General features: G+C 31.0%; 1 protein-coding gene across 1 annotated transcript; it reads right to left on the minus strand.

Moving 5' to 3' along the window:
- Positions 1-241: 241 nt before the first annotated feature.
- Positions 242-21,880, minus strand: LOC142333471 (acyl-CoA Delta-9 desaturase-like). Its single transcript, XM_075380666.1, has 6 exons — positions 21,648-21,880; positions 12,565-12,780; positions 10,672-10,802; positions 7,204-7,409; positions 4,130-4,315; positions 242-1,155 (listed from the first exon to the last, which is right to left on the minus strand). Exons 2-6 carry the CDS (start codon positions 12,758-12,760, stop codon positions 837-839), a joined length of 1,038 nt encoding a protein of 345 aa, XP_075236781.1. The 5' UTR covers positions 12,761-12,780; positions 21,648-21,880; the 3' UTR covers positions 242-836.
- Positions 21,881-26,702: the final 4,822 nt, after the last annotated feature.

Genomic DNA, 26,702 nt, shown 5'->3' on the forward strand with positions numbered 1-26,702 from the left:
AAGTACTTATTTTATTAGTCGAGTAATAAAAAAATGTTCGATTTGAGTATTTTTTTCAATGGATCTATTTGTTTCCATTTACAAATGGATCAGTACATATTATTTTAGTTAATCAGTGTTTTATTGTATATAAATTTCAAAACTATTAACCGTTTAAGATACCAATCTACAATGTACAGTACTCCAGTAAAAAGTAATTGATTAAAAAATAATAATTATAAAATTAAAATAAAACATAACAAAAGGTTATATATTTTAATTAAGATAATTTATCACATTTACAAACATTGATTTCATAAATATATTTTTGTAATTTAAAATAACTTTAACTCGCATAAATTATACTTGATATAATTATACTACCTTCTACACATTCTTCATTAAAAAAGCAAAAAGGTTTTTTTTAACTGTGTTTCAACAAATACATACAATTAATAATAAAATTATTCTTAAACAAAAAAAATAAATGTACTAAAATTAAAAAAAAAGAAGAAAAACCAGTATAAATAGTTATAAATTAATTTATTATATAAATTTTTGTGTATTCATTTATTTATTAAATTTACTCGAATGTTATTAATTCAGTGATGTAAAGGTTTGTTTTTCTATCACTAAATATGTAAAAATTGTTCATGTTAGAGATACAAGTTTTAGTTAAGTGAAAAATGGAAATGAAATGCTATTTAAATTGTTTTATTTCTAAATGTTTAATTTCAATTTATTTGTTCAATTTTTACTGAATAATTATTATAAATTTAAGAAATATTAATAATATATTCTTAATTGAAAACAAATAACTTAATTAAAAACAAATAACAAAATAAATTAAAAATCATTCAGTCTTTTTTATTAACAATCGTTGCTTCTTTCTTCTCTTGTAGTGGAAGATCTTTATCGTCCCAGCCCCAAACATCTTTGTATGTACCATCACCAGTACGTAATGCACGTCTCTTTACAAGATGAGGAGGAACAGTTTTTAAATCATACGCCCATCCAATTTTAGCCATGAAATCAATGAATGCAGTAGTTAAATTTAATCCATAATTGCCTAATTCACTCGTTTTATAATCCCATGGAAATGTATGATGATAATTATGCCAACCTTCGCCGAGTGATATGAATGAAACTGTTTCATTTTCTCTTGCATAAATAGATCTGTAATAAGAAAAATTGATTTTCATAAGCGATATAATCCATTCAGTCATAGATTTAAAAAAAAAAATTGAAGGACCTAGTGACACTATTTTGCAATTAGCCAAATTTTATGAAACACAAAAAATGTTTTCAGTCCATTTACACAATTAAGAAAGTTAAAATAATCTTTTGTACTTTCCACTTTGTTTAATTTTACTATCAACAAAGACAAATTACCTCAGTCATTGTTATTTAAATTAAAATTTGCTTTGTTGCTGTGAAAACAATTGTGCAAAAACATTAAAAAGACATTAATATAGAAAAATATTTCAGAATACAATACTTTTATTTCTCCGATACAAAATTTAAAAGATCACTTATCAAACAGCTGTTTTGTACTTCTGCTATTTAAAATAGCAACAGTACATTTTCAAATCTGTAAGATGTAGTTAGTCCAAGGCAGAATAGCTGTTGCCGGATGGTTGTGGCGGCCAGCCATGGTGGACAAACAGTAGAGGCTCTCCGAAGTCGTTGTCTGTCAATGGCCCCTTGGAGATGCTACCTGGGCTACCCTAAGGTGGCAATAAGAGTGCCTGGGTTTTCATGCAGGGGCTGTGTGCATACCATATGGATTAGGTCCAGCTGTTGTGCGACTAGAGGGGGAGATTTTTTAACGGGTGAGAGCCCTGCACTTGCCATCACAGGCCTGGCAGATTTTTTCCTCCCTTTATCCAAAAAAAAGTCTTCAAAGTAGACAATAATTGTCATTTCGCATAAATTTATTTCTAGCAAGCCACTTCAACATATTTGGAAACAGATAATAGTCCTAAGATGCTAAATCTACTGAATTGAGGGTTACAAAAGAATTTCATAGTGTAATTCAAACAGTTTTTCAATTGCAATCGCAGAAGAGTGAGTTTGTGCATTGTCTTGAAAATAACCTTCTTTGTCATCAAATGTGATTGTTTTTTTTTTTATTTCCTCCTTTAGATTGTCCTGTAAAGATGCATAATATTTCCTGATTTTTGTTTTAACCTTCTCCAAAAAGTCAATAAAAATTATATAATTAAAGCATCCCAAAGAGCAGTTACCTTTCCTGGAGATGGAACATTTTTCACCTTCTTTAGCGAAAGTTCAACTGCAACCCATTATTTTGACTGTTTCTCAATTTCAGGATGCTAATGATGCATACAGGTTTTATCAACTGTTATGAAACAGTACAAAAATTACTCTCAATTACATTGAAATGTGATTAGAAATGTTTTTTTGTTCATGCGTTTAATTGATTGTGAACAAACATGGATCCACCTTGCAGACAATTTACACATATGTAAATATTTATACAAAATATGATGCACTTGTCCGTTTAGATTTGCTATCATCTTAACAATTTAACATTTTCAATCCTCTAACATCCGTCTTCATATCATGATTTTTTCAATATTCTCTGCAGTTGTAACCTTAACAGCTCTTCTGGAATATTCAACCTTGTTTGTTAAAAATTTATTGGTAAAACTGATATGACACTATTAATAATTAAAAAATTAAAATGAGCACATTTATGGAATTTTCAAAGGTAAAATTCTCACAAATTTATTTATTTTGTAAATGCTGGGTACATATAAAAGTCAAATTTCATTAAAATATATCAATCCAGTCTTAAGATACAAATTTTTATTGAAAAAACACATAATGGTGGACAAAGGGAAAACAATTCAAGATATTTTAATAATTCAAGAAGTTTTTTTTAATTTTGATGCCCTGAGTCAGTCCTTTAAGTTTGACCAACACCTCTCAGAAAAACCTGTACAACTATTGCCGGGAGAAAATTAAAGAAAAATGGCAAACAGATAGAAAATGAAGTGAGATTGAAGATTTGTCCACATGAAGTTTATTATTTACTTTGATGTCCGAATCAGATCCTTAAGTTTGACCAACACCTGCTGGGATATCCAGTTGTGGGAAAAATGTATGGATACTGTGATGCCCTCTTATCTAATGTGATTGAAAATCAGGCCAAAACTGGAATATAACCAAATATCAGTGCTGAATTTCAGCTTATTGGTCAACAGGTCTTCAAGTTACAGGGAAAACCTGTTTAAAAACAATTTTAAATATCTTCCTCACTCCTAATTTGCGACTGACTTGTAATTTTAAAGTTTTAACTTAATAAATACTTTCATCAGAGTAAAGCTCAATTTTCTACAACCACTACACAAAAAATCAGAAATTAAAAAACGGCAACACTACCTTCCCCATTTTTTAATTTTTCCCAAAATATAACGTCTCCATAAAATAGAATTTTTTTGAGCTTTTTCTAAAAAAATTATGTTGAGCCAGATTAAAGATATTAACCTAAATACAGCTTAACACACATTTGTAAGTATATTTATACATCTACTGGAAATTTCTTTGGTGCTTTTTTTTTACATTTTTTAAGAGGATGTCTTGAATTTTTGACATTTGTAAAAAAAACTCGACATCAAAATTTATACACTTTCTCTTTATAGCTATAGTTGCTATATATCAGCAACAGAGCTCAGCTGAGAAAGTAAAAAGAAAAAGCAGAAATTCATTCTGTAGAGCCCTAAAATCAAAGCTGCGCTCAAAAAACATGTTCAAGCAGTCAATATCTACATTACACTTTTATTAATGTAATTCAAATATTGAATCAATAAACGAGAAAAAACAGATTTAGAGAGAAGTGTAAAGGTTAAATGAATAAATTTTTTAAGAAAGAATCCCTTGACCAAATTTATGCATTGAGACAGTCATTCTGTTCAGAGAGAAGGAATCGGATCTTCTACAATACACATCAACAGAATAGACAGACTTCAAGAATCCATCAGACTTTAAAACAGAATAAAGTTTCTTTGAACAATACAGTAATTCTGAATGTTAAGTCCTATCATTGTCATTTTTTTAGTTGTAAAATTGAATGAAAAGACAAAATCATAACTAGAGTAAAATAGATTATATTCAAAATAAAACTTACGCTTCATAAGGCCTGTTGCCATACAAGTGAGCAAAACTATTGATGACCCATGTACCATGGTATGATAAAATACATCTTAAACAAACTGCTACATGCCAAGCGGTGATGATTGATTCATTCCAAAAATACCAAGGAACAAATGTTGGCATAAATAAACTAATAACATATGCAATTGGCCAGTAGTATCTGAAATAAATGAAAAAAATATTAATAATATTGTACGGAAAATAAAATTAAAGTTTAACTCAGCTGAGTGAGTATTTTTCTTCTTCTCACAATTTATCAGAATGGGTTTTAGTAAGCGATAGAGAGTAAAACTAAAAAACATTTCTATGTTCCTAGAATGTAAAAGAATAGAATGATAAAATGGCTAAAATTATTTAAGTAAATACCAAATAATCTTCCACGACAAGGAAATAAAACTTTGACTCTCTTGGTAGAACTTTCTAATATCAACCCACTAAAAGAATTAAACTTTCACAACAAAATTACAAATTAATTAAAACTATTTTATCAGACATTCTAAAGAAGAATTACAAGAAAATTATCAGAACCAATTCTAATCAAAACTAAAGTGCGAAAGATGACGGATTTTATTCAATTGTACATTAGAAAAAGTAGTCAGAGAATGGAAGTAAAACCTAAAAGAAAATAATTGGGTTAAAATAAAGACAAAAGAACTAAAATGTAACTGCTTAGTATTTGCCGGTGATACGGCTCTTATAGTCAAAGACTGGTCAGAAGCAAAACGTAAATTATATAACTAATCGAATGTAGCTCATAGTTCATTCAATCATTTATTTCATGCATTTTACAATTATAACATACTAACCACATGTGATTTTGCATACTTTACTTTTATAATGAACAGTGGAGGTATATTTGTTTATACCATCTGTATCAGAAAATCTATTTAATAAACAATTTTTTTCAGTCACTGTTGAAGAAAATACTCAAAAAACTTCTTCTTAGGTAATGGAATAGTATCTTTCAGACATACAAGGCTTGAAGAACATGATTCTCCACTCTCATTTCTCAACCAATAATAAATCTCATCCTTTTACATTTTTAAACGGCCAACTCTCCTTTCCAACTATTAACATCATTACAACTTTACAAATATATTTGGAATTACTAGTATATCAATAAATACTAATAGGTTGTGGTTTCTTTGTCAAAAAACATTGAGTTCCTTGAAATAATTAAAAATGCCAGTTTTTATAATTTTAATACATGGTATATGTACACCAGCATTTTGTCATTCACCATGCTAACTCCACAGACACTACTAATTTTCACACTACCATGCCTAAAAGAGTATAATTGTTTTTGAATACAAAATACAGTACTTAAAACTTGATAAAATAAAGTTAAAAAAAAGTTAGAAATATCAGGTGAAATAGCCCACCTATTGTTCATCTCTTGGTCTATTGGTCATCTCAAATCAGTTGTTTAACCGCTGAGTCAAAGATTCTGAGGTTCATCATCCTCTGTGTTCTGTTATTTAACAGATCCTTACACATCATTTGTTTTCCATTCTTTTCTACTTTCAGCTAATCTTTTTAGTTATGAAAATAACTTCTTTGAACCTCAATATCATTGAGCAGTTTCTGTCTTCATTTTCCTCTCCCTCTCTTACCATTCACTGTACACTCTAAGACAACCTTTAACAAACAGTCCTTCCACAACATATGTCCAATCCCTCTTTCTTTTTCAATCTCTCAAAGTCTACAGCCCTGATCTACCCTCTCCCATTCTCTCTTATCCCTCATCATTACTAATTCTGCTTGTCCACTTTATCTTTTCCATCCTCCTCCAGATCTACATTTCGAAAAATTCTAATCTTTTCTCATCTTCCTTGCATAAAGTTCCTCATATAATGCTACGCTCCATACAAAACATTAGCCAAGCCTTTTCCTCAGATGTTTATCAAACTTACTACAGAACAAGCTTTTCTTTCTATTGAAAACTTCTTTTGCCATTGCAGCAATTTTAGTTTTTATTTCCTTTTTGCAATTCATATCATTGTAGATAATGCTCCCAAGATATTTAAAGGACCTGTCCAATTTCTTTTTTTCTAGGTTAACTAAAATTCTCCTCTTATCCTTGCCAATCACCATACATTTAGTTTTCTTATTATTGATTAACATACCAAAGTCCTTACTCACTCTTAAGTTCTACAGTATTCTTGTAAGTGTCTTGATATTTTCTGCTAGCAATAACACATCATCAGCAAATCTGATGCATTCTATCCTCTTCCCACCAAAACACACTTCCCTTTCCATTCGTGCACTGTTCTATGCTCTCCTCAAAGTAAATGTTAAACAGGATTGGTTGAAAACAGCATCCCTGTCTAACACCTCTTCCAATCTTGTCTTCCTTTGTTATTTACTTTTCAAACTTTCAATTCTTGTTAAAAGTACAAACTACTACTAATACTCCAGTCAACACCTTTATTTTTTATAATGATCATTAGTTTATCCCACTCAGTCAGAAGCTTTTTCAAGATCTACAAAAACTATATACATATCTCTTCCTTTCTCAATGTAACTTTCGCCAATAGTTTTCAGTAATCCAACAGCATCTCTGTTCTTTAGCAAGTGATTCTGCAAGTCTGCTAGATATCATTCCGTTCAAAACCCTCAGAAGCAAATTAGCTATATGGGACAACAAAGTTATAGTTCTGAACTCCTCACAGTTGATTGCAATTTTTTTCATTTCAACTGTTGAGAAGAAATTTCTTGGCCATTTGCCTTTCTCATAAATGTGAGATTTTTATCTTAGTAAGAGTTAGTTGCTTTTATACAGATTTGAATACAACACAGTAGATACTTGTGTACTTTGGTGGTTCAGGTTCAATAAACCACATATCTCAGGAATGGTTGGTCTGAGTCTGTACAAGAATATACCTAATTCACATGTTATACATATCTCATTGGGCCTTACAACAGATTTATACTAAATTTAAAAAAAAGAAGAAAATAAACTAATGTTTGCATTTCTTCGCCATTTACTCTTCATTATAAATACTTGATTCTCGTAAAAGTTATAAATTTATATGAAATATAACTTACTTTTTCTGAAACATAACCAATTTATCATTTTCCAAATCAGACAGATCTATTTCTCTTCCCTTTTTCAATACTTCAGGATGTTTGCTTTGCATTAACCATGTCATATGGGCAAACCAAAAACCTCTACCCGCATTATACGGGTCAGCATCTGTTTCTTGATACTTGTGATGCACTCTATGATCACGAACCCAAAAATATAGTTTACCCTGAAGTAAGAAAAAAAATTGTTTAAATAAATAAATTAAATATCCTTCACAAATATTAATGAACATATATCAATCGTTCAATCTATAATAATACATTTGTGACCTAGAACAGCATCTTATCATAAAATTTGTTTGTAAATGCTTAAACTTTTAAATGTTAAACTTTTTTTTTTTTTTAATATAACTAAATTTTTTATAAGACATAACAAAGAAAAAATAATATTTCTAGATACTTTACAAGTATCAAAGGGATCTAAAGTGTTGAGCTTTTCTTCTCACATGAAAGATTGACAGGCCATTCCTCCAGCCTGGTCAGACTTGTATAATAACATTAACAGCTTATCAGCACTGCCCTCCTATCACAATTTTATTATTTGGTTCTAATTAATAACACACCTCGGCCTGGCAATCCAACAATATAACAAGCTACAGATGCACATATGCTAAGAACATGTGATGTAGCTGCCTACAGGCCTAAAAAACTGTACTAGATTTTTGAGATTTCCAGAGCATCATATAAATAAATTAATCAATCAATACTTATTGAAATCTTTCTATCGCTTCTATAAAATATTATGTTGATCATAAAACATTCTGTTTGTATTACTTATAGTATGCGATTAACAAAAATTTTATAATTTCTACATATTTAAGTAAAAAGAACGTTCTTAAGAACGTGTTCTTAAGAAAGAACACGTTCTATAAGAAAACATAAATACATTAACACATAAGTTCAGAAAAAAAAGTTTATGCTAAGTATACTGAAATCCACAGAATGTTCTAGTAATAAAATTATTTTGTAAAGCAACTGTTCAACAGAATTTGAATACCAGACAATGGATACTGGTGGACTTTGGTGGTTTTTTTTTTAAACCTCCAGGAACACCATTAGGTATTGCTTCTGAGGATGAGATGAATGATTTGTAGTGTATATGAAAATACCATGCCTGACCGGGATTTGAACCCAGGACCTCCGGATGAAAGGCTGAGACACTATCACTTGCTCCACAGAGGCCAGCATACTTTGCTGGTTGAGTTCAATAAACCACACATCTCAAGAAGGTCGATCTGTGTCTATACAAACTAGACTACACCTCATTTACATGTCATGCATATCATCCTCATCTCATCGGACCAAAGGATTTGCTCATTCTTCACAAACTTAACAGATTGCAAATACACATTAGGAATAGAAAGTAAGTTAATATATAAAGTTTACAAAGAGATATAAGTTGAATTTTCAAGTAAAAGAAAGCTAAAACATGTATAATGATAGGAAAACTTTAAAGATTTTACCGTTACAGAAATTTTATTTATACAAAAATTAAAATTTTTTCCAAAATTTCGTATAAACATCGACCATTTTTGTTACATGCCTTAAAAATTGGAATAACAATTTTAAAAAGAATCTCTTTAAATTCCCAAACCTTTTACACAACAAAATTATGCTTTCTCAGATAAAATATTAAACCTTTTATTGTAAACAAAACGGTATTTCATTTGTTCAAATCAATTGATAAATAGTTGAGATATAGCTGAGAATTGTTAAACAGGTCACAAAAATTTTTAAGATTTTTACATCAAGATTATTTTCAATGCCTTATAAAATGATTTGTTACAATCCTACCATTTTCATTTGAAATTCTTAATTTATTCTCCTCCATGGGAGTTTGAGGTGTGGTGATCTAATACCGAAGTAGATCATTTTGAGAAGAAATAAGTGTTGAAAAGTTACTTAAGGTTTAACATATACACACACCCACATTATTTCTCCTTCATATATATACATATGTATTCCCTGAAATTTCTTTCTATCTTCAGCAGATAACTGATAAACTATGCAAAAAAATAAAATAGACAATACTAAACTAATGGAATTTTTGGAAAAATTTACAAAAAAAAAACAAACTTAGGTAAAATGTGTTAAATTAAGACAATATTTTTTATTTAATGAACTAATTATTAATAATCTGAGATATCTGCTTTAATAGAAATGGTAAAGCTTGATATTATTAATTTAAAGACTAAATATAGACTTGTAAACACTGACCTTGACAATGTCGTTTACTGATAAGTGATATCATTTCACACAGACAATATTGTGTACATACATTGATTAACATAAGCATGTAAAAGTCAGTCACCCAAAAAATGATTATATAAAAAATGAATGATAGAAAACTAATTAATTGTTTTATAATTACCAACATTATAACATAACAAAACGCATTATAAATTAATTTCAAATAATAAAACTCAATTTAATTTCCATACAAAATTCAATAAACATTTCAGATATGTTAATTACTAATTTAAAATGATATAGCCAAATTTCAGAACAAATAAAAAATTCATAAAACTTACTTCTTTATCAGCCACTCTAAAATAGAAATTGTTTTTAGATTTAACAAAGTATTGTAAACAGGATCATTACTAAAAGCAATGTCCATTATCAGGTAAAAATTGTAGTACCTAACAACTGATTTATTTAAAATCTACAATCTTTTTAAAGATCTTATTAAAGTTTCTCTAACTTTAATAGTTTTTATACAGTTCAAAAAGGATGCTGCTTTTCACAATTATAAAAAGAACACAAAAAAAATTATACTGCTACATACTGTCGCCGAATGGCTTCGACGGTTCGTAATCCATAACCTTGTGGTGGCTCTGAAAAGAGCCGTTTTTTTGCGTTAGCTCTGAGAAGAGCTGTTGGTTCCTGAAGCTGGTCTCCGGCGAAGTCGGGTAGTTGCGGCTCAGCAATTGAAGTCCGTCCCGACTTTCCCTCAGCGGTAGTTGGGTCCCCGCTACGGCGTGGCAGTGATGGCCCCCAGAGGCCAGCAGTGTCGGATCGGCGTCGGTCGTCCTTAGCCGGCGCGGTTCTCCCCGAGCGATTCCACGCTGGTCCGGCTCCTGCTGCTGAGTTCGCCGCTGACCAGGATGATTGAAGCCCAGGCTACAGTTTCGGCGGGGATGTTGCATCCGCCTGGAGGTCCCACGTTGAGCCGGCCAGGGAACTTCTTCTTCTTCTTCTTGGTCTTCTCCAGATGGTGGTCGACGATGAATTGCAAATTTACTCTCGTGGTGCAAGCTCTTTTATTGAAGCCTGAGAGTGGTGGGCTGCAGCGCCGCTATGGTGGGAAAACTGCGTAGTCATTTGCACGGCGGTAGTGATGCTTGTATCAGCGCATCCGTATATCATAGCTATCACATATGAAACAATATATATTAAATAAAATTATTTATAACTGCCATTTTTACTTACTTCAAATGTTAAAATGAAAAAGAACATTAGTATTATTCTAAGTGGTAGTTTTGCTTTATAAGAACGATGTGTCCAGTACCTGTGTACTCCCGCAGTGATACCAATCTTTGAAATAACATACTGCAAAGCAACTGTAACATAAATAAAATCATTTTTAACTTTCTTTTAGTATAATTATTATAAAAGTATATAATAAATATTTTTCACGAGAAATGTTTCATTTTTTCACAACAGAAAGTGGTAAATTTTAGCACCCAGCAGATTAATAGTAAAGAATCTGAGGTACAAGAAACAGTAGTTAGAGTTTCTTTCTCTGAGAGTATTGATGTTCAGTATGTAACTAATCCTTTAAGTGAACAAAGTGAAGATGTTTCTTTTACAACTGAATATTACCTACATTTCTGCAGGCTTCCTACAGAATTTTAACAATATATTTAGCTCAGTGAAAAAGACAATTGAAAATCACTTCACTGCTTTCTTTCTCTAGAAAACTCGACATGAAATGCTTATTATTCAATATGTTTAAAAAATATTTCCATTTTTGAAAATTTAATGATATTCAAAGGAAATGGTAAAGCAGTATTTTCTGATAAAATTGATGATTAAAAGACCAAAGTTAGTGAAATTTATCAGGGTACCTCATGTTTAGATTGAAGACATGAAATTTTACAACAAGACTGCAATTCTAAGCAGTTAATTTCAAACTGATTAACTCATTATAATGGATAAACTGTATAAAACTTTTTAAATCATAATTTGTTATGAAACTGTTCTTTTTTTTAAGTCATTAGTATTATTTTAATTAAAATTTAATTTTGAAATAAATATATTTATGAGATTGAAAAAAATTATAAATTTTAATTTTTACTTTCTTGTCTAGCACTATAGCAGAGCTATAGCTTTAGAAGGGAAAGTATTGTGATCGATCAAATCTGGGCATATGTGGTTTTTACTGGATCTTGACATTTTGACTGCTAAGGGACCCAAAAACTGGATGGGAATTTTTGGATGTTCGTATGTCCATGTGTGTGTGTTCAGTGTTACACTCTAAATCATCTTATATCTCCAGAACTACTGGACCAATTTTGACCAAACTTGGTCAGATTACTTTTATATATGGGGCATTGATGTCATTAGATTTTCAATTTAAAAGATCTAGTTTGTAATAATTTTGAATTATTACATATATTTCTGAATATAATTACAATTAAATTCCAAGTTCAGATTTAAATTATATGACATTATAGAACACAATAAAACCATAAAACAATGACATTGTAAAACAGATGAAATTTTACAGTCACAGGATACTCAGTTTTAAAATTATCATCCGACCATTTTGATTTCAATCAATATTGAAAATACTTGGTCAATATTAAAATATTACCAAACACAATACAGAAAACTTTCTATGAAATAATCCAACAGCATGATTTAGTTAGATTAAAAAGTAATACGTAAACAAGAATAAAATGTATGTATTTCCAAATTTATTCCACAGATGGTAAAAAATAAAAAAAAGGATTTATCAACAATTATTCCTCTTGTATAAGAACCTGAAACCATTATCAAAAGGGATTGTGGTTGTATAATTATGATGATTTTTTTTTTTGTTCTAACTGTAATGGGAAGTCAAAAAATTTGGAATTTAAATAATAATGTAATTAATATTTTTTTTTATACAAATTGCATTTACAATATCTGACAATTATTTGGACGGTTGAATACAACATCCACTGTTTTATCAGTATCAAATAATTTCCCCTCGTTGGCAACACTGATTCAGCAAACCTCTGTCACCATTGTTAACTACTACTGTGGTAAACGAATAATACTATAATATTTCATCGCCAAATCTAAATCATAAATTAGTTCACAGTAATGCAAACTTACCCCAAGCGAATGTCTGCCACTTTGTATCTGTTAAAGCAAGATATATACCATATATACAAGCTATGTGGAAGTAAGTGAGTATGATTACATTTCTCCAGCATATTTTAACTTTATGTTTAACTTTAGGAGCTTTATAGTCCACAGGTTCTGGTACTGTATCATCTTCAAATGCTCCTGTTGAAGTGTCTACTGTCATCTTGTATGTTGATATTCTACCTACAAAAAGTATCACATAAAAGTTATAACAAATTTATTATAGTCAGTGGCATTTCTAAAGTAAGTTTAAGTTGATATAAGAATGTCAAAACAACAAATATTTTAAATAAAAAAATGAATAACCCTTAAAAAACTGAAGGCAATGGGTTATTATACATCCGACTGAATTATTTTTTTCTAAGAATCTTTGGCTTATTCAAAAAAAAATCTTTTTTTTTTGTCTTCAGTCATTTGACTGGTTTGATGCAACTCTCCAAGATTCCCTATCTGCTGCTAGTTGTTTCATTTCGGTATACCCCCTACATCCTACATCCCTAACAATTTGTTTTACATATTCCAAACGTTGCCTGCCTACACAAGTTTTCCTTTTACCTATCCCTCCAGTATTAAAGCGACTATTCCAGGATGCCTTAATATGTGGCCTATAAGTCTGTCTCTTCTTTTAGCTATATTTTTCCAAATGCTTCTTTCTTCATCTATTTGCCACAACACCTCTTCATTTGTCACTTTATCCACCCATCTGATTTTTAACATTCTCCTATAACATCGCATTTCAAAGGCTTCTAATCTTTTCTTCACAGGTATTCCAATCGTCCAAGTTTCACATCCATATAAAGCAACACTCCAAACGTATATTTTCAAAAATGTTTTCATGATGTTTAAATTAAATTTTGATGTAAACAAATTATATTTCTGACTGAAGGCTCGTTTCACCTGCGCAATTCAGCATTTTGTATCGCTCCTACTTCGTCCATCTTTAGTGATTCTAGTTCCCAAATAACAAAATTCTTCTACCTCCATAATCTTTTCTTCTCCTATTTTCACATTCAGTGGTCCATCTTTGTTATTTCTACTACATTTCATTACTTTCGTTTTGTTCTTGTTTCTTTTCATGCGGTAGTTCTTGCGTAAGACTTCATCCATGCTGTTCATTGTTTCTTCTAAATCCTTTTTACTCTCATCAGCAAATCGTAGCATCTTTATCTTTTCACCTTGTACTGTTACTCCGAATCTAAATTGTTCTTTAATATCATTAACTGCTAGTTCCATGTAAAGATTAAAATGTAATGGGAATAGGGAACATCCTTGTCAGACTCCCTTTCTTATTACGGCTTCTTTCTTATGTTCTTCAATTATTACTGTTGCTGTTTGGTTCCTGTAAATGTTAGCAATTGTTCTTCTGTCTCTGTATTTGAACCCTAATTTTTTTTAAATGCTGAACATTTTATTCCAGTCTACGTTATCGAATTCCTTTTCTAGGTCTATAAATGCTAAGTATGTTGGCTTGTTTTTCTTTAATCTTCCTTCTACTATTACTCTGAGGCCTAAAATTGCTTCCCTTGTCCCTATACTTTTCCTGAAACCAAATTGGTCTTTCCCTAACACTTCTTCGACTCTCCTCTCAATTCTTCTATATAGAATCCTAGTTAAGATTTTTGATGCATGACTAGCTAAACTAATGTTCTGTACTCATCACATTTATCTGCCTCTGCTTTCTTTGGTATCATGACTATAACACTTTTTTTGAAGTCTGACGGAACTTAAAATAATAAAAATTAAAATGTATTCAGTAAATAAGTTTCTGACACAAATATGAATTTCTAGTAATCATCTTTAAAAAAATATTGATATTTAAAAAGTTTTTATTTCACCCATTTCTAGATATAGACAGGTACATCTAAAATTTTCAAAATATCACGTGAAAGTCTGTAGAATATTTCCTAAGTGTGAAAATCAGAAAATCTTGAATTATTCATAAAAAATTCCATTACTCATTTTTTCAATCAATACTTGATAAATTTGAATGGATGAATCATGTATTTTATAATTTAATATTATTTCATGTTTTATATTTTAAATAATTAATTTAAGTTATAAACACAAATATTTTTAATTTTACAATTAATTATACAATTTGTTATTTTACTCATCAATTTGTTTTTAAACTCTTTCAGTTTTTTTTTGTTGTCATTTTATCTTTCTTTCTCTTTCCTGTTTAGTCTCCAGTAACTACCATTTAGATAATACTTCAGAGGATGAATGAGGATGATATGTATGAGTGTGAATGAAGTGTAGTCTTGTACATTCTCAGTTCGACCATACCTGAGATGTGTGGTTAATTGAAACCCAACCACCAAAGAACACCAGTATCCACGATCTAGTATTCAAGTCCGTGTAAAAATAGCTGGCTTTACTAGGACTTGAACGCTGGAACTCTCAATTTCCAAATCAACTGATTTGGCGTTCACCACTAGACCAACCCGGTAGGTTTGTCATTTTATCTGTCCTGGATGACACATATAAAACATTTGATATAAAATAAGTTGTTTTCTCTAAGAGTAATGTTATTACAAATCCCTTTGGTGAGCAGAGTGAAGGTATCCTTGTAAGGAAAATTTTGTTAACTGATATACATTAGTATATTTGGCTGATTGAGGAATGCAACAGGAAACCACTTCACTCCTTAACTTACCTCATAAGTCTGAAATTTTATGCTTGGAAATTAGTATGTCATTTTATTTTCCCGATGAATATAAATAGAATATCTACATTAAAGGGGAAAGTATGGTGATCATGTTCAAAATGGGGTACTGGGTTTTTTTCAAATCTTTACATTTTAGGGTCCAACTAGTTCATTTAGATCACAAAAACATATGTATGTATGTGCATACATGTGTGTCGCATTGCTTTTGGCCTTATATCTCAGGATTGATCAAACCAATTTTCTTCAAATTTGTCTCAAATATTTTTGTACATGATCATATTAGTTGTTTTTCAAAATTCATTAAGGAGTAGGATATCGCAAAAAAAAAACGATTTTGATTTTTTCAGAGGTGTTTTAGTTTAAATATTTTTAAAAAAATATTTGAAATTTTATACTACATATATGTAGAGCTATCAAGAAATATCAATAATTTTATTAAATTATAAACCTCTGGACTTAAAATTACAAAAGATTTTTATGAAAATTTTCTTTTTTTATCTTTGTATTTATTGAAAGGATCGTAGATTTAGAGAAAACTTTACTTAAGTAAATTTCTTAAGCTTTACCTATGTATGACTATTTTTGGAAAAATATTTCTTAAAATTTATTCCCCAAAGCAAAAATATATATTTTGCTTTTCTTTTTTTGGCTACGCTCTTTTAATTTCTATTATTAATGGCCAGTAAAGTCATGCAGTACTTTGCCAATTTTTATTTTTAAATGATTTGAGATTCATTTCAAAATATTTATAAATTTTACTATTATATCAATTAAAATGAACATGAAAATACATGTATTAAATATTTTTAAATTAAAAATGTAAAAAAAAATTAATATATATAATTTTTCCATTTATAGTATTAACTTATTTAAACATGTAAATAAAATAACAAAATGAAATTTTAGAACAATAAAATTAACTGTGTAAGTTTAATTGAAGATATAAATTTGTAGATGTTTAAGAAAGAAAGAAAATAAAAAAATATAACAATAATATGGCAGCATATGATTGGTTCATAAACTGATCATATGCATAATTGTATTATATAATGAAGACAAATAGAAAACAATCAAGTATTAATAATAATCCAAGAGACACACATTTTGATTGGATATCTGGCTATTTGTTAGCACCTGCAACTGTTATAAACTGTATTGTTATTTTAAACCATTATAGGCCAGATGTATTGCGTACAACAATTTTCCATTATACTTACACGAACAATGCAAATTAAAAAAATTTAATAGACCTTTTTTCTATTCTTGCAAATATTTATTTTCTCTTTATACATATGTACGAAGGTAGATGTAAATTTAAATAAAATAATAATAAAATTATCAATACTGTGAACAATATAAACCTAGCTTAGTAAATTTAACAAATTGAACTCTCCTATGAAATTTAATTTTAAAAAATTAAAAAAAAAAAAAATACAAAAGAGAATTATCAATCATAATTGACAGCAGATGGTTTAACCTCTCAAAAGAAAAGAATCTGACTACATAAGCAGTATTTCCAGGGACCCCCAGAGATCAACTGACAACTCTCTCTCTTTTTTTCTGTTTAGCCTCCAGGACCACTATAAGGTATTGCATCAAAGGATAAATAAGGATAATATACTCGTATATGAATGTAAATGACTATAGTCATTTACATTCATATACGAGTCCCAGATCTCAGGTCTGTATGAGTCTTGTACAGTCTCAGGTTGACCATTGCTGAGACGTGTGGTTAATTGAAACCCAACCACCAAAGAACATCAGTATCCATGATCTAGTATTCAAATTCATATAAAAGTAACTAACTGCCTTTACTAGGATTTGACCTTAGAACTCTCGACTTTGAAATCAGCTGATTACAATGATGAATTTAACCACAACAACCCGGTGGGTTATCAACTGATAACTGTTGAGCAGATACTTATACTACATCCTGATGTTTTTTTGCCTTTTCAAATTTTTATTTTCCTAGGTATATAGTTGTAATGTAAAGATACTAAGTATTATATAAGAAAAAGTATACTATATTTATGAAAAGTACATCAAATTTTGCAAGTTGATATTTTGCAGATTTTGACATCAATTGATCGCTCTAACCAAAAAAAATACACAATATCATTAGGATATATTATTATTAAAACATCATTATTATACCGTTATTAGTATTAAAATATCCAAAAGATATGTTTGTCTATTTTTTAGTTGATATCTCAAAACTGGATGAACCAAACTGAATGAAATTTGGCACAGTAATTTCTGAACACAAGGGCATTAATGCCATTTTATTTTGATTAACAATAAAACAAGTGAACAGAAAGATATGAACCTTACAAGATCTTTATCTCAAAATTTTACTTTAAAGAAGCTAAATTATTTAATATAATTTAATGCCTCTTAAATAATTAAGATATTTTTTAATGTTGTTCAGTATAATTAAAAACTCTATAAATAGATGGGGCAAAAAACACTTTTTTTTCTTTTTCATAATTTTTGGATTCAACGTCTCTTGTATTTCTTTATCTGTTTAGCCTCTGGAACCATCGAAAGGCATAACTTCAGAAGATGAATGAGAATGACTTGTATGAATATAAATGAAGTGTAGTATTGTACAGGCTTAGGTTGACCATTCCTAAGATGTGTAGTTAATTAAAACCCAACCACCAAAGAACACCGGTATCCACAATCTAGTTTCAAATCCATATAAAAGTATTTGCCTTTACTAGGATTTGAACCTTACAATTCTTGACTTTTAAATCAGCTGATTTAACTACTAGAACATGAGTAGAGTTAACTAGTTGAGTTAACTACTAGACCATAAAATCACCTCACGATATCGAATTCCATTGATGGTAAAGGAATCTCCATTTTCATTTTCGAAGAAGTAAGGTCTAATTAATCCCCCAACCCAAAATTAGCACCAGACCGTGACCTGTTGAGAATGCATAGGACGTTCTTCAATATTTTTTTTTAATTTTCTGATCCCCAAATTCGACAGTTTTGTTTATTGACAAACCCGGTAAGAAGAATATACGCCTCATTGCTAAAGATGAATTTTTTTCTTGAAAACTTATTACATTTACTATTTGGTGTTCAAGGGTGTACTTTTTTTGTAATTATCAGTGTTCACTGATTACAGCATATAAAAATCTCTACTCTGGTTTTACCGCAAAAATAATGGTGGCAAATTTAAAATGTCAGTTCATTTTGGAACAACCTTTAGTCTAAATGGAAGTTTTGAAGATAATTTTCTGTTTTCTATTATCATCATTTCTTAGATAATTATAAAGTAAATTGGTACTTTTTGAGTAAACAGAGGCAACCTGTTTTCAGAAGGAACAATGATGTTTTTAAAAAAACTCAAACATGTACACACAGTATAGGCCTTAATTTATATCAAATAAAATTTTCGAAATTTTACAAACTACTTTTGCGCTTGAACAGAGTCCCAAAATTTGACGATGTCACCGAGAAGCTCGTTGAATACGTTGCCACCGGCCGCTGATCGCCACATATATTCAGCCAGATACTAATCTAAATAGCGGCGAGCTGTGCTCCTATGTTTTCTGTTCCGCCATTTTTCTGACCCCCACATTTTGCTTTGTGTTAGCCTTCGCGAGGAGTGGTCTATAGCGGCTGGTTTTCTTCGCGTCCTTGCGGTGTGTAGGTCTGCAGAGGGAATTTAATCGAGGTACTTGATCGTGGTAGGATCCTGGATGACTAGGGTTCCGGCTTAGGTATTGGACTAGTTGGAGGTAGGCGCACTGGCATCGTGCCACGGTTATATTGGTATTGTTTGTGATTCGCTTTGGGGGTTCCACTGGTAGTAGTGGCCGCGCCGCCGGGGTATGTTAACTCGTGCCACCGGGGGTGTGGCATCCCTCTGCCGGTGGCGGTCGTAATCATGACTCAGTGCCACGCGAGACATCATAATTGGACCGGGTGGTGGTGCGGGGTTTGTCCCAGGCTCCTGCGCGGACCGGAATGAGGTTGCATTCCCCTTGTTAGGTGACCTAAATTGGTCGACTTAATTAGGTATAGGTCTGAATTTCTATGTTGCGTCAAACATAATTTTGATTGGTATCAGCGTAGCACCGATTTAACTTTAAACTCGTTCGTTCTCTGAGGCATTCACACTCACGAACGGTGTTGTCAAATCTTTACCAGGCGCGGGGTTCGAGCTTCCGGTCAGTTAGTTTGAGGGAATCATGTTAGGTTGGATGTGAAGATGTCCGTTTGAGGCCTACGTGAAGGCGAAATTTTATTTCTATTTTACTGATGCAAATGTCTGTCGAGGCATTTACATCGGTGGCATCCGTATCGAGGCCTGGCTGATGACTGTAAGATGTAATCAGTTAGAGGGTCTAAAGACGACATCCGGTAAAGTCCCTCAGGGCTTGGAACACGGAGGGGGTGGTGTGGCGACCGGAAACATCACAAGGTGGGTGGTGCCTTCCTTCTACGGGGTTGGGATGGGTATTACCCCCAGTTTCAGGATCCACAAAATTGTTTTTATGATTAACAGTATACGAACTTCAACGTAACAGTCGCAGTGCGCTGTGTTAGGATGGTCTCCGTTTAATCAGTAAGCACCACTAAATATATATAGGGTTGCGGGATAAACGATGTGTGTTTTATCTTTCCTTCTAGTTGATGTGCGAAGGTGTTTCATACGACGTTGTAAAAGTTTTCGTTAGAGCTATATGCTTGTGTGCACAGTGTGTTGAAAATGTATTAAAGTACTGGGTGTTCCGAAAATCAGTAAAATAATTTTTTTTAAGATAAGCATATTAATATTTTTGTTTTTTTTCAGTCATCATTTCAACTTTTTTTTTTTTTTTAATTTGTTCTGGACTCATAAGACTACTCATTAGCTTTCACTAACGATTTCTTCTTCTGATGTTTTTTTTCCTTTCTTCCCAAAATTTTCTCATTCTAATTGTACGTATTTTTTTCACTCCATTTTAAATTCGGATGTAATATTTTCTCTTAAACCTGAAAGTCGTTTATTTCTTTTATCATACCTTTATAATCGCGTCTGTTTTCTATTACTCCAATTTTGATATTTTTGTTCTCCATGTTTTCCTTAACTTCTTTAAACCGGTTTGTTGTCGTTTTCTGTTTTTCAGTGTAGTCCACTACCTTTGTCGCTACTCTATTTTTATTCATTCTTTTAGTTACATCAAAGAATTAAATTTTCTTCATATATTAATTTCTATTTATAGATCTTTATTGCTTCTTAATTTGTATTTACCATTTTCTATAATAGATCCTAGAATCTTCGTCAGAATGTTCTTTTATTCTTTTCAATCATCTCCATTGCCAACTTCTTTATTTGTGCTAATCTATGGTATATAAATAATGCTTCCGGTTTTGCGACACTTTCATAATATTCTATCTTGGCAATGATTCGATGTTGCTCCGACATATTTAAATCTATCGACTCTTTTAGGTAGATTTCATAAGAAAGCTACCTATTGTAATAGGTACTATGATTCGGCTACTGGAAAATTTTGACATATCTTCGCGTTTCATATCTCCCACACCCAAAAACACCGTCAGCTCAAAAGTTTATATATATATATATATATATATATATATATATATATATATATATATATATATATTTCACTTTGTGGACACGATAACTGCCGAAATTTTACGCCAATCACTTTCAAATCGATACATAAAATGTAACAATCCAAAAATCTCGGTCGAGTTCGTTAATGGGAAAAATCGGACCGTGGGAGTGGAAATACGGGAGGCTTTTTCGAAAAAAAATCGCTATCACTTTCTTATTACGTAAAATATGGAATTCGTTTAAAGTTCGTACTATTCTTTGGATAAGAGTCTAAAACCTATCTAGAAAAGTCTTTTGATATCACCAACCATTGCCCCAGGGGGATGAAAAAATGGGATTTCGAAGACAAAAAAAATTCTCCTTTAATAGGTACAGTATCGAATCGGTTTAAAGTGGTCGTTAGTCTTCTAAATATTACCTAAAGCTTTTGTCTGAAAAAACTTTTGTTATGACCAACCCTTACGGCAAGGGATGACCAAAATATTGCTGGAATTATAAGAAGATGAAGCTTGTCGTATGCTAAACATGTGAAATTTTTTTTCACCTGCAACCATTGTCGTATTAAATAAATTTGAAGTTTTTTTTAACTTTAAGGTGGAAGTATTTTTTATCCCCTATTTAGCAACGGTGAAATCTACCTCTGCCTTCCAGCGTGCCGAAAGGGATTTTTTTTTTTTACAATAGAGTCTGTCTCATCCGAAAGAATTTTTTTTTAATAAAATCTGATATTCTAATTATTTAACCAAATTATTATAAAATAATATATAAATAAAATTTTTAAATTATTTAATGTAAGATACTTACCCTTTTAAACACCAGTTTAATACTCAAAATTGCACAAGAAACATTCACACACCACTGCCTGTTTATTAATATGGGCTGATGTACTGCAAAAATAATGTGCTGATGTGCACAATATTAGATGTATGATAAAGTGCAGATGTGAACGTCGCTTTCTGCACAAGTAAAAAAAAACGGCGATTTTTTACTTTGGAGTTGTTTAGTAATATTTAAAATAATAAATATTGTATGAATTAGTCTTATTGTATGAATTAGTGCTTTTATAATAATAAATTATTTTAAAACCGTTATCACGTGAAAAAAAGTAGAAAAGGGGTACAAATTCTAATAATACAAATAATTTTGTTATTTATCATATTACATGCACAGAAAAAAGCCGTGTGATCATGGAAAATTTCATTCAACTATCTCATTGGTTGGTCAGTAGAATAATAATAATAATAATAATAATAATAATAATAAAAATAATAAAATTGGTAAAGTTTATCTGTTTCTGTACACATTTTTAAATATAAAGATCTATTTAAAAAAAGACGCATTAAATAATCCGAAATCAAATCAATTACTGTGAGATCAGCAATACATTATTGCGTTATAACAGAAAAGAAACATAGGCGCACACAAATACATATTAAATATATTTTTATTTTATTTTAATATTATTATAATTATAATTATTTTTTAAATAAGAATCTCAATAAGTCATTATTTCTGCACGCTTAAACGAATAAATAATTTTAAAATTACTTGTTTATAACGTAAAAATATATATTTTAAAATATATATTTATGTAATGAAATGTAGTAGAAATAACAAAGATGGACCACTGAATGTGAAAATAGGAGGAGAAAAGATTATGGAGGTAGAAGAATTTTGTTATTTGGGAAGTAGAATTACTAAAGATGGACGAAGCAGGACCGATATAAAATGCCGAATAGCACAAGCTAAACGAGCCTTCAGTAAGAAATATAATTTGTTTACATCAAAAATTAATTTAAATGTCCGGAAAAGATTTTTGAAAGTATATGTTTGGAGTGTCCCTTTATATGGAAGTGAAACTTGGGCGATCGGAGTATCTGAGAAGAAAAGATTAGAAGCTTTTGAAATGGGGTGCTGTAGGAGAATGTTAAAAATCAGATGGGTGGATAAAGTGATAAATGAAGAGGTATTGCGGCAAATAGATGAAGAAAGAAGCATTTGGAAAAATATAGTTAAAAAAGAGACAGACTTATAGGCCACATACTAACGCATCCTGGAATAGTCGCTTTAATATTGGAAGGACAGGTAGAAGGAAAAAATTGTGTAGGCAGGCCACGTTTGGAATATGTAAAACAAATTGTTAGGGATGTAGGATGTAGAGGGTATACTGAAATGAAACGACTAGCACTAGATAAGGAATCTTGGAGAGCTGCATCAAACCAGTCAAATGACTGAAGACAAAAAAAAAATGTATTTTACGGTATACTTAATGAATAATTTTTTTTCTTCTCCTCTGGGCCGGATCCTGAAGTTAACTATTACACAGTCCAGGAAAGTGTCCTTTAACTCGCTGGCTTGATCTAACGGTAAACGCGTCTTCCCAAATCAGTTGATTTGGAAGTCGAGAGTTCCAGCGTTCAAGTCCTAGTAAAGTCAGTTATTTTTACACGGATTTGAATACTAGATCGTGGATACCGGTGTTCTTTGGTGGTTGGGTTTCAATTAACCACTCATCTCAGGAACGGTTGAACTAAGACTGTACAAGACTACACTTCATTTACACTCATACATATCATCCTCATTCATCCTCTGAAGTATTATCTGAAAGGTAATTACCGGAGGCTAAACAGGGAAAGAAAGAAGATTATAAAGACCAACAATAATTTTGAAGTCTGAATCGTAAATAATGATCATTGAATATATTAAATAATGATTAATGACATACAAACATATCGCTGAAAGTAATGATGACCTACATCGACATCATAATTTTAAAATTAATCATGCTGTTTGCAGTTAAAACATGTTTTACTTCGAATTTTTCAGTAAATCAACTGTTTCAACATGTGAACACACATTCATCATTGAAAGTAGCCGTTCTGTAATGTATTCGAATAAACCCTCTCGTTCCGGGTGATCGTAAAGTACCCGTTAAAAGCCTTAAAAATGCCCTAGGACGCACCGTTTTCGAGATACGCCCTTTTTTTTATTTAATGAAAGATATATCTAAGAAATCTCCCGTTTCTTATGTAAAATATAAATAAAATAACATCAACTGTCAATAATTAGCTATATAACTATAAACAATTTAAATCCACAACACCCGCTTCCGCTGAAAGTAATGATGACTGATTAATGCAGAACATTATTATAAGTTTACAGCGTTAACTGAGTAGCTGTTAGGTTATAAAAACCAACAATAATTTTGAATTTTAAAACGTAAATAATTTTACGATCAATAGAATAACATTGTCTTCCGACCCGATGCTATTCGCCGTCTGATTTCCGGGCTGTACCCACCATTTCAAGTGATCATGGATCCAAGAAAGATGAAATCATTAATTTACTCCATGTTTTCATTATTCATCGTGACTTTGATATTTTTGTCAGTAGCTGTCATGATTTTAGTCTTTTTGACACTGAGGTGTAGGCCCATTTATTCACTTTCTTCTTTCAATATTTTTCATGTTGCGATCTCCAATTACGATACAGATTGCTAAAATAATGATAATCTCTTGGTCCTCTGAAACAGTTGAAATGCGATGATTCTCCGTTAACTACTGACCGAAAGCGCTACGCCCAGACTCGTGCTACCACAAATTTATAACGTTAGTTAAAGTTAAATTCCCCACGAGTTCATACTGATGTCATTATCGATCTAAAATGGTCACATAAAGATAGAAATGGCTTTGACTATCATACACAGATAAAATATATGGATATATTGGCGCCATGACACAAATGTGTTCGAAGAGTCATGCTAGGAGATGGAAAGGGGAACCGAAAGGGATACGATCTAAAGCAAGAGTCTATCAGAAGTTGACCCACCGGGTTTGTCTAGTGGTGACGCGTCTTCCCAAATCAGCTGATTTGGAAGTCGAGAGTTCCAGCGTTCAAGTCCTAGTAAAGCCAGATATTTTTACACGGATTTGAATACTAGATCGTGGATACCGGTGTTCTTTGGTGGTTGGGTTTCAATTAACCACACATCTCAGGAATGGTCGAACTGAGAATGTACAAGACTACACTTCATTTACACTCATACATATCATCCTCTTATGTATTATCTGAACGGTAATTCCTGGAGAATAAACAGGAAAAAAGTTACTATTATTCTGTGTTTTATAATTTAGTTTTTTCAGGTTTCTATGAAACCTTATTACTATAATTAATCAGTATTATTATCACAACCATGAGGATGAGGATACAGTGCAAGAATGAAGGGGGTGGAGCCCTCTAGATAAATGGAAATGGCGACGGAACGAGCTCTGCGGCTATCCAGGTCGCCGGTCCTGCAGGCAAATTGGGAATGGCGAGCGAAACAAGCTCTGCGGCCATGGAGTAGGCCCCTTAGTCCCCGGAAAGCTCTGAGGAGCCCCTCAGTTGGCTCCGGGATCCGGCTGGACTGACCTGAAACCCGGAAGGTCAGTCCTGCTAGTTTAGTTGTAAATCAACATTAATGTTGTTAATTTATTGTGATATTAATCAAACGAGATCAAATCTCTCACATGAAACATAAATTACCCGGATAATCGTTAAAATTTATTAGAATTTTTAGGTATTTAGCAGCTAATAAAAGAAAGGTAATAACAAGAATAATTTAAATAATGAAAATATAACTCTAATAGTTAACTTATTATTTCAAATAATTTATCGAGAATATATTTTAACTTTAATGTATTATTAATCTTTGGTTTAAAAGATTAGCGTAAACGCTCGTTCACGATTATTTAATTTCTAACGGATTCGGAATTAGAAAGGAACAGTTCAACTCTGATTCAGCAATATTATTTCTTTGCAGAGATGTAGAAAATATTAATATTGTTTTAAAAATTAAAAATACAGAATGTTAGATAATCTTTTATCCCAATTTCTTCCCTTTATTTTTAATAACGGTTATTTTAACCGTAATTATTACCGGCTAATGTTAATTTTATCAAATTTAATATTATTAAATTTAACATTTTTTTAAATTTATTTATATCTTAAAGTAGATTTAAAATGTTAAAAAACCTAACAACAAAGTTGTTATAATTTTCTGACCGTGGTTATTTTTATTCTTAGATTGTGGAAAAATAATGATTCATGAAAAAAATTTTAAAAGTAAAAAAAATCGATTTTTGGGAAAAGGGAGAATTTTGGGGCAATTTTTTTTTAAACAAATGGTAAGCATGTACATATGTACCGAGCTTAATATAAAACCTGCCGGGCTGGTCTAGTGGTGAATTCGTCTGATTCGCAAATCAGCTGATTTAAAAGTCGAGAGTTCTAAGGTTCATAAAGGCAGTTTACTTTTATACGGATTTGAATACTAGATTGTGAATACCGTTGTTTTTTGGTGGTTTGGTTTCAATTAACCAGACATCTCAGGAATGGTCGACCTGGACAAGACTGTACTTCATTTATATTCCATTTCATATCATCCACTGAAGTAATACCTTACTTTTTTCTGTTCCGGAGGCTAAACAGAAAAAAATGCTTAATATAAAATGAGGTTATGTTTGCATATTTTTTTAAAATGAAAAGTACATAAAATTTTATTTCATTATTAAGTTCTGATATTTTTTTTATTGTTATTATTGAATTATTATTCATCGTAAAAGGTTTTTTTTTACAATTAAAGGTTAATAATTATTAATAAATCAAAATATTTAAATTAAAAAAAAGTTAAGAAAAATGAAAATGAAGTCGGATTCGAACTGATGTTCCTTCCCCTTGTAAAATCCAAATATTTCTTTAATTAAGGTTATGGTTATAATTCAGAAACCGATGAAAATATGTACCGTTTATGATAGATATATCGTTGAAAAGCTCTCAATGAGGGCTTATTACTGCAGTTAAAGAAAAACTCTACTCCTA

Source organism: Lycorma delicatula, chromosome 12, assembly GCF_047948215.1.
Source record: "Lycorma delicatula isolate Av1 chromosome 12, ASM4794821v1, whole genome shotgun sequence".
Classification (NCBI taxonomy): domain Eukaryota; kingdom Metazoa; phylum Arthropoda; class Insecta; order Hemiptera; family Fulgoridae; genus Lycorma; species Lycorma delicatula.